General features: G+C 38.4%; 1 protein-coding gene across 1 annotated transcript; it reads right to left on the bottom strand.

Annotated features, from left to right (window-relative positions):
• Positions 1-784: 784 nt before the first annotated feature.
• ARHGAP5 (Rho GTPase activating protein 5) lies at positions 785-4649 on the bottom strand. The gene has a single exon (XM_010020780.1). It carries the CDS (start codon positions 4592-4594, stop codon positions 785-787), a length of 3810 nt encoding a protein of 1269 aa, XP_010019082.1. The 5' UTR covers positions 4595-4649.
• Positions 4650-10483: the final 5834 nt, after the last annotated feature.

Raw genomic sequence — 10483 nt, 5'->3', positions numbered from 1 at the left:
GAGACTAGAAAGAAAATATCTAAGTGACCAGGAACACTCCTGATTTAATGTTAAACATAAACTGTTTGAAGACAATGATTGCTAGCTTAAAATTAAGATCTAAACTATAAAGCATATACATCAAGAATCTACACCACAACACTACACTGATGTAAAAATTTTTACAACAGTAGGTCAAAAGAGAAGTAACTATCAAGCATAAAGATCAAACTAAAATGCAGGCATTTTTCAAGTAGAACATCATATCACTATTTAGAAACCATACCAGGCAAGCATTTTGTTCCTTTTATTTTGTTTGAGTTAAGAATTGTACAGGTAGCATGGCTTTCAACTTGATTACCTGCTTGCCCATACTAGGAAAATCAACAGTCAGTAAAACCACTAAACAAAGTTTCCTTTTTGTGTTCTTGTTTTAGAATTCCAGGTAGACAATTAAGAATTAAAAAGAAACCACTTCTTTCATTCACCAGCCCCAAACTTCAGTCTAGCAGCCAGAACTGCAAGAACCAGTTCTAGCCCAAGAACTCACAGAGCAACTGTTTCTTTTCTTTTTTTTTTTTTTTTAAAAAAGATGTTATGATTAACCAAATTCTGTCTTCACTTACTCACATGGAAGAGAGACTGAGCTGCACATGTATGGAGGTGAAAAGAACCAAAACTTACTGAACAGCTTATTAGGTAGACAAACCATCTCATTCCCTCAGGTTTGCTAGTTCTGAGCAAGTTAAGTAGGAACTTGGACAAAAATCAAACAGTGTTACATCAAAATTTGAAAACACCTGTTTCAAAATAGGGTGCAACTCTTGCATATTTTGACTCTTCCCTTCTCAGAAGGCACCAGAAGTTGTAAATAAAATTTAAATCGACTTACCTTCTTATCTTCTTTTACTTTGTGGGTTTTCTTTTTCATTTTTTTATCATCCAGTTCTTGATCCGATGTAATAGCAGGGTTATCTATGCCACCCTTCCATGTTTCAACAGGTGAAAGAAGTGGGTCTTCTTCACTTCCACGATGTCTTCCTTTTCTTTTAGTTTTAGAGGTGGTGAAAGCCTCATCATCACTTGCATCCGAATGCGTTCTCCTATAGTAAGACTTAGCTTTGCTGAACAGAGTTTTAGACTTGTATTTGTATTTTGAAGGCCTTCTTTCCCCATGACTTTTGGATATTCTATCAGAAAACCCATTTTCTTCTTCACCTTGGGTATTTATAACAATTGAGTTTCGAACCTTAATAATACGATTCTGACTATCATCTGGAACCGCATAGATATCATCTGCAAAGCCTTTATGTTTGAAAATAGTGTCAATAGGTTCAGCATAGTTGTCAGATTGGTCTATATCTTCTGGTGGTGCTGCAGGCACTCGAGAAGGTTGTTTCCTAGGGTTTTTGCCAATACCTGCCTCAATTGTTTTCAGGAGATTAGGATCCAGTTTTTTCACATTTGTTCTTGGAACAAGTGGTTTGGGTTTTATTGGAGGAGGCACTTTATGGTTGCGTTCATGGTCATGACAATTGAGTGGCGTACTATGAACAGGATATTCGTTTCCTTCCAAATCCAATCGGTACTTTGAACGGTCACTCGGTGCTGGGAGTAATCTCACATCATCACCAATTGGACTGTAAGGTGGTGGTCCTTCAGTATCATCCTCTGAATCTGGATAATTATAGTCAAGGGAACTTCCTCTGGGAGATCTGTGAAAAACATCTTCGCTTGTATGGGTTGTTTCCCTTGTGCTGTCTGTCATATAAGAACTTTCAATCATGTTTTTCTTCTCTAATACGTCACTGAAGAACAACGTGAAAACCTCAGTTTGACGATGATACTGAGATAATGAATATAAAGCTGTAAACTTAGCAGTAATCTCTGTTGCTATATGTTCTCCTTCTGTCATGAGTTCCTTGATTGCTTCATTCTCGAAGAAGTCTGCCTGGCTATCAGTAACAGCCACTAACTGGACAGGAATTGTATCCTGAACTTCAGAAAGAAATGCCCGAAGCATCCCCATGGATGCCTTCCGCTTCGCAGAATAGACCAGTATATATCCATGAACAAGTTCATCTTTCCTTACACCAATTGAAGAATGATATGATAATATAGTTATCTGTATTCGGCGCCTCTTTTCACCTATTATTTTATCAAGCATCAAAGAATTATTCTGGCCAGCCTGAGCAGCACTACAGGAGTGAGAGTCAAGGAAAGGTGACAGAATAAGATCCACACTAAACGGATCACCACACATGGCACACATGACTATTCTTAAGTCCGCTTCTGACAGATCTTTAATGGTGGGAACTGGACTTACGACATCAAAATTGTGTTTAACTGCTTCCAGTACTCCCCTCAGAGCTTGTTTTATTTGGGTCTCATTGAACTTGCGTGGATACGTACCAGCAGGCACATCTACAAAAGGACATTGTAATTTGTTGGCCAACTGCTGTCCCTGATGTCTCAGAATAGGTAGATTCTTACTAACACTGTCCCTCTGGTTAGCAAGTATTAACGTAAATGGAAGATTAGCCATATACTTGTCTCTCCTTATCTGAGATGCTTCAGCCCTTATTTTTGCAATGCACTCCCCAATAAAATTCAGTGATTCAATAGAGTTAAACACACAGAAACAACCATGTGGTTTGAAGGCTGAGGTCCACAACTGAGTCAACAGGTATGGGGATTTTGCATCAACTGGCCTAAGATCTAGTTCATATATTTTTCCATCTAATGCATATTCATCATCAGTAGATTGTGTGCGAATTTCATTTGCCAATTCTTGTGCAAGGCCATCCTTGCCCAAAATGAAAAGATTGACTTTATCAATGTTGGCACTATCATGGTATAAATTTGAGCGACCATGGTCTAGTTGCACAAGACTGTTGGCAAGTAACTGCTCTACTTTAATGTCTGTGCAATTTTGGCCACTGAGACAAGTTTCTTTAGTTGGGTGATAAACAAATCCTATGTGTTTAAGCAGAAGAGATTCTCTGTCAGGTGCAAGTTTCTGTAAAGCTTTGTATCTAGGTTCTTCACTCAGAACTGCATGAATTTCACTCATTTTATCTGAACTTGGTGTTGCATTAAGATCCAGGTCATAAAACAGCTCTGAATGTTCAAAAAGCATTTCCTGAAACTCCTCTTTGGCTTTTTCAACAATCTCCCTCTGATGCCTACCATACACTTCTTTACTATCTGCATCAGTGATGTATTTGAATGCTTCATCCTCTACCACAAAACATATAACTTCTTCCCATGGCTGTCCAGGTGAAATGAACTGGATTTTCTCAAGAGTTTTTTTGAATTTCTCCTTCATTTCAACCCTCCTTTTTTCAGATATAAGATGCTGCACATGGTTTTTGTAAACTTTCTCTGCCTCTGGCGTAGTGAGAAGGTCAAATGGAATCCTTCTGTCATTCACTTTATCTATATGGTCAGTTTCATCCCAGGGTGTTTTTTCAAGCACTACAAAACAGGACTGAAAGTCAGGCCTTTTCTCCATTACCTTCAAGGCTTCTGACCAGCTCAAGCGTTCAATCTCATCAAGATTTGACAGAAGAGTATTAAGAGCTCTTGGCAATGCATTAATGTATTCTTCCTTTCTTTTTCGAATATGTTCCTGTTTAAGCTGCTCTATGTGTTTTGAAAATGTGTTTTTGGCCTTTTTTGTTCCTTCCAAATTTATGTACTCTTCATAATCAGGGTGGTTTTTCAGTTTATTACTAACAGTTTTCCAAGTTGCATGATAGTCTCTCACAGTTTGGACAAGTTTTTCAAACTTGTCTGTTGCTGTAAAAACTAGCTGTCTTTGAGTTTTATAGGCATCTAGATAGGGGATTATTTTAGGTTTACCACGAGTTTTATCCATCATTTGTACCAGTGCAGTAAAACATGTTTCAACATTGACATTAAATCTTGCCGATGTTTCCACTACCACAAGGTTCTTCTTATTTGAAGCAAAGGCCTGAACCTCTCGCAGATAATGATCCACACATTCATCACATTTCGTTGCTGCTATTATTATGGGTTTTTTAGATTTTGAGAGCTGGATATAGAGATTATTCACAAATTTAAGTTGATCATCAAACTTCCTATTGCATCCTTGGCTTACGTCAATGCACAATAAAAACCCATCTATGCTTAATTTCCCTTCAGGCATTTGTTTTTGCTCAAAGTCTTGCTCCAAGCCTAGCTGATCTGTGCAAATGTACATTAGTTTTTCTGCTGACTGCAGTTTGGAGGCAGCTGCACGTTTTATATATGGTTGTAAATTCGTACTCCGATGAGGCAAGAAAGTCTGATCATCAATGAACTCAGTCTGTTCAATTACATGAATTCTGCACTCAATTCCATCCTCGCCACTTTGTGTTACGTCACCCCAGTACAAAAAGTGATCATTGTTAACAACTCTTCCTCCAAAGTCAATTGTGCTAAGCACAGAGGTATGCTCAAGGTAATATTCATCTGCTTTTGAACGAACGAATCTATTGCACAAACATGACTTTCCAACTCCACAATTACCTTTATCCTTTTCAGTTCCAGAAAGTCCAACAACACTAACAGCATAAGATGGGGGGCGTGGCTCTTTGTTTTTTGCCATCATAACTTTCCTCTCATCCTTTTGCAATTATCAAGGTAACTGTATGTGGTTTTCATTCTGGAAAGATTCCTACAAATTTAAGTTTTATATCCAGGGTTCCAGAAATAGCTTCCAGTTGTTCCTGCTTCAGCTTGTCATTGGGAGAACCTCAGACAGCCGGATGATGAGGATCATCTTCCTAAAGAAAACAAAGAGGGAAAAAATCTTAAAGATTGCAGGTATTTCCTTCTAATATTCAAGAGAGAAAAGAGGTTTAAAAAGCACTTCTGATTGCTCATCCCGAAAGTGTTTTCTAGGTGTATGAAATTTTACAACTACTTTAAATGAGATCTTAAACTCACAATTAATTCATGTTAATGCTATTTATATTATAAATTTAAAACCGAACAGGCTTTAGGTACCATTTAATAATAGTTCATACCTATTTTGATAGATGATCAGCATACTTCTAAAAAAGAACCCATACCCAAAACCCCAAACTACTGTTTTCCTTCATAGCTTAGAGTGCTAGGCACTAGAAGCATTTTCCACTACAATAAATGCAACATAAAAACTCTAAATCCAACTCGGTATTTACATACACACTTCTATTCACGCTCACACGTCCACTAGACAGCATGCTTACCTGTGTGACTAGCTACTTTTGTGTGCATTTGTAGGTTTGGGTTTAGGTTTCAATAACAAAATTTTCAAATAAGAAGCTGTAAAACCAGGAAGTTGCCAATGTGGCTTAGCCACTACCTATCTGTAGAAGTAAACTACTTTATTTTTATACTGACAGAAAACCGCTTTTAAGGAGAAGTTTCTAACCCGAATTGTACAGAAAAGTACAAATATTGTCAAGAGATACTACATACAGAAAATTGAGACTTACATCTGAGACTTTAAGATTACAACGTAGTATTTCTACTGTTTCTAGGAAAAAACAAAAAACTTTTAATAACTGTAAACAAAAACTACTATACTACACTCAAACTTCCACAGAATTATATACAAGGTTCCAGTGGCTTTACTGAAGCTGTCTTCAAGTATAACAATTCCCACAAACTCTGTTATTAATCAGAAGATTCTGCTTATATACATACTACAAATGGAAACATATTTACTGTTTTTAAAACAATTACATTATGAGGAAAACAAAAAACTGAATGGCTAAGCCAAACAGGTTGTGTTCAGTGGCATGAAAACTAGTTGGGCGCCAGTGCCTAGTGGAGTACTCCATGGACCAGTCCTGGGGCCAATACTTTTCGACATCTTCATTAATGACTTGGATGATGGGGCAGAGCACACCCACAGCAAGTTTGCTGGTGACAAAAATGGGAGGAGTGGCTGACACACCAGAGGGTTATGCTGCCATTCAGGGAAAATGGCTTCATAACAAGCTGAAGACATGGGCTGAGAGAAACCTTGTGCAACGCAAAGTCCTCCATCCAGGGATGAATAACTCCATGTATCAGCGTATGCTGGGAGCCAACTGACTGGAAAGCAGCTTTACAGAAAAGGAGCTGGGGATGCCACTGATCAGCAAGCTGAACACGAGCCAGCAACACACACTTATCGCAAACAAGGTTAATGGTACCCTGGGCAGCATTAGACAAAGCACTGTCAGCAGGCCAAGGCAGGTGAACCTTCCCCTCTATGCAGCATCAGTGAGGCCACGCCTGACGCACTGTGTCCAGCTCTACACTACAAGAAAAATACGAAGCTACTTGAGAGTCCAGCAAAGGGCCACTAAGTCAACTAAGGGACTACAGCATTTCTCATATAATGAAAGGCTGGGAGAGCTGGCACTGTTTAGGCTGGAGAAGAAAAGGCTCAGGAGAGATCTCATAAATGTGTACAAATATTTGGAGGAAGGATGCCTAGAAGGTAGAACCAGACTCTCAGTGGTGCCCAGTGACAGGAGAAGAGGCAGTGGGCACAGACTGTTTCCAGGGATTGAAGGATTCCGAGTGGAGAAGGAACTTAAGCCACACACATACACCCCAAACAACTAGAAAGTTTATTACAAACTCTAAAACAGATGTAAACCCCAGAGAATATCCCAAGCCAGAAAGAGAGAGACCTAAAGGCTACCAAAGAACAGAAAAGGAGCTGGGGATGCCACTGATCAGCAAGCTGAACACGAGCCAGCAACACACACTTATCGCAAACAAGGTTAATGGTACCCTGGGCAGCATTAGACAAAGCACTGTCAGCAGGCCAAGGCAGGTGAACCTTCCCCTCTATGCAGCATCAGTGAGGCCACGCCTGACGCACTGTGTCCAGCTCTACACTACAAGAAAAATACGAAGCTACTTGAGAGTCCAGCAAAGGGCCACTAAGTCAACTAAGGGACTACAGCATTTCTCATATAATGAAAGGCTGGGAGAGCTGGCACTGTTTAGGCTGGAGAAGAAAAGGCTCAGGAGAGATCTCATAAATGTGTACAAATATTTGGAGGAAGGATGCCTAGAAGGTAGAACCAGACTCTCAGTGGTGCCCAGTGACAGGAGAAGAGGCAGTGGGCACAGACTGTTTCCAGGGATTGAAGGATTCCGAGTGGAGAAGGAACTTAAGCCACACACATACACCCCAAACAACTAGAAAGTTTATTACAAACTCTAAAACAGATGTAAACCCCAGAGAATATCCCAAGCCAGAAAGAGAGAGACCTAAAGGCTACCAAAGAACAGATTAGGCACAGTTCTTACCAACCTACACATTTCTTCAATGAGCAGGAGGCCAGCTCTGAGGTGCATTGAAAGCAAATGGGGTGGCAGGCACTACTTGGCAGGTGTACCCGGGGAGGTAATGTTGACCATAAAGCTAGTTGGATCTGTCTCCTCCTCCTCTTCCCTACTCTTCTCTTCTCTCCCTCTCTTCTCTCTCGATCTTTCTCGAATCCCAGGCCTTTTATATCCCTGAAAGTGCCAACTCATCCCGATGCACAGGGTCAGCCTGTGTCCTGAGGAGTGGCCCTGCTGGCTTCCTTTTTACCCAGCACATTCGTCCTGACGGAGGGGGTCAGCCTGCGCCAGGAGGAGTGGCCTTGCCAGCTCCCTGTTGTGCACCCCCACTCCAGGTGATCGGAGATGGTGCACCACAGACCAATTTTTACCATGTTAGACCCATCCAACACAGACTGAAACACAGGAGATGCCATATCAGGAAACACTTTTTTATCGTGAGGGTGACTGAGTACTGGAAGAGGTTGCCCAGAGAGGTTGTAAAGACTCCCTCATTGGAGATGTATTCAAAAATCGCCTCGACATGGTCCTGGGCAACCTGTTCTAGGTGACCGTGCTTGAGCAGGGAGGCTGGACAAAATGACCTCATGAGGTGCATTCCACAACCTACACCGTTCCATAATTTTGTGAAAATATTTTGATAAGAATACTTCTCTCATTTTCTTGGTAAAAAGGCACCTATCACATAGCACTATAAACGTAAGGTATAGACTACTGTACTCATATTTGGTTTTACATTTGTGTAGTACAAAATAACAACAAATATACATAAACAAAACCATAAAAAGCCTTTATATGAAGGAAAAAGTATAACAAGAATCAATACTGAAATTTTAGTCTCAATATCTCAGCTTTAGTCATTGTGTATTTTGTCATTCTTAGTAACAATTTGTTGAGAATAGTACTGTCGTACCTCCCTTTAGTTAAAAAATAAAAATAAAAAAATAAATGTGCAGGATCTGTCACTCAAAAAGCTCTCAAAATCTGCTTTCTGCTTTAATACTTGTAAAACTAATTCAAGACATGAAGACATGCAGCAGTGAAAGAAGTACTTTTATGCTGTATTTTAGGAATGATTTTTTTTTTTGCTTAAATCAGTTTACTCAAAGACACATTCAGAAAATCAACTTGTATTTTAAATTTTGGTTTTGCTGTTTCCACTGTGGTTTTTATATTGTTAAAAGACAGAATTTACAGCTAACAGAAAATGGCTCTGGGAATAAAAATACTTACCAAAACTAAATCCTTCATAAGCAGTGTTTATATTACTATAAATAAACCCAGGATTTTTTCCTAAAGCAAAACTTATCATAGTAGCATCACTCAGACTATTAGAATGAGAAGCTTAGTCAGCACTTCCACTATAAAATGTTTTCTGTTTGCCACAGCACAATACACATTTGACATGGACTAAACTAGAACACAAAAACCTTCATCCACAGGATTATTTCATTTAATCAGGAAGATGCTGTCAATTTGCAACTACTTTATAAAAAACAATCAATACTTTCAGATACTCTACATCCTCAAGCAGCAAAGGTTCTTCCTCCTCCAGCAATAAATGTTTTGTCAAATCGATACATTTTTAAGTGAGAAAGTACAAAGAGTAAGGTGAAATGGGACACCAACAAAGGGAAAATAAACACCATTAGTCTCTCACAAATTTCTGCTATCTAGATTTTCACCATAGTGGGATTTGAACCACTACAGATATTTAATACCAGTGTGGTTTTCTTTTCATTTTTTATACAGTTTCTACTTTGCATTGATTGTACAAAGAAAAGTCACAAAATTAAATCTATGTTAATTAAGTAATAAATGTGGTAAAAATTTGACATTATAATGACTTCACATTTAATATGTAATCACTATTAAATTGCTCACCAAATGGAAGATTTCTCTTTTCAGTATATCACTAATTTAAAGGTACTTTATAGTATCATACAGGTTTGAAATACACACACTGGAAATTCATGATAAGTTAGTTCAATTATCTGGCTTTAACCTGCCTAACTCTGTTACAACAAACTGAAAACATCCCAAGACATCACTCCCCTCCTCCTTCATCTTTGTTACAGATTCAGAGAAGGGGTTGTTTGATTTCCCTGACTAATTTTAATCTTCAAATTTAAAATAATAGAGCATTTCTATGTCTAAATAGAAAATGCTGGAGAACTACAGAAGACACAAAGTGTATGACATCACTGCAGGAAGAATCTCTGACCTTCTACAGTCAAACTATAGGACCTTGTCTCTACAGGCTTTTAGATTTCCGAAGGTAGTTATAAAGAAAATAAGGTGCAACATCTTGTACTTATTCACCCGCCTCCCCCCTTAAAGACAAGATTATGAAGACCTAAAGCCCAAACTCACCCTTAGGAAAACAAGGTGCAAAGCAAGATGATTATCCTGCTGTGATCTTCCTGCAGTAATGTCACACATTTAAACAGTGTCCTTCAGCAAGTCCTTCCCTGAGGGATCTGAAACCAAAAAGTCAGATTCGTTACTAATTTCAAAATTATGAATGCAGAGGCAGCAATTAGAGAAGGTACAACACTTCACCCATGCATGAAGATTGGTTTCCTTATTTTAAACCCATAAACAGAACTCAAGAACTCAGGCTGGTCTTCCTCTAAACTTAGAGGGTTTAAATTCTGTAAGCATAGCTATTAATACCTGGGACAAAGAAGGCACAATTTTTAAGTAAGTAACTATGATTTCATAAGTTCAACTCAGTATTTTAACAAAATCTAGGTTGCAGAAGCCTGTTCTGAAAAATAAATGAATATAGCGAATTAATTCTACGATTCTACAGTGTCTCAACACATAAAATGTGAAATATAAAAATCACTAATCACTTGTAGCAGAATTTGGAATTTTAAGATACCTAGAACGTAGTTGCACAAGATGAAGTTGTATAGTCAGAATAGTCAGAATGTACAAAATACATAAAATGAATGTATGTCTAAATACATGTACATACATTTTATTACTAAGAAAAAAAGTACAGTCTACCTCAAAACCTTTTTATCCTTAGTACAGCATTTCTAAATTAAAAAGGCCTCACAGGCTGTGACAAATCAGAAACTGAAAGCATAATTATATGTGAAGATTGTGAATTCTCAACTAAGATACAAATTATTAGTATAACCTTGATAAGTGT

This window comes from Nestor notabilis, unplaced genomic scaffold (genome assembly GCF_000696875.1).
Source record: "Nestor notabilis isolate BGI_N333 unplaced genomic scaffold, ASM69687v1 scaffold648, whole genome shotgun sequence".
NCBI lineage: Eukaryota > Metazoa > Chordata > Aves > Psittaciformes > Psittacidae > Nestor > Nestor notabilis.
The sequence above is the reverse complement of the archived record's forward strand: the minus strand, read 5'-3'. Positions and strand labels throughout refer to the sequence as shown.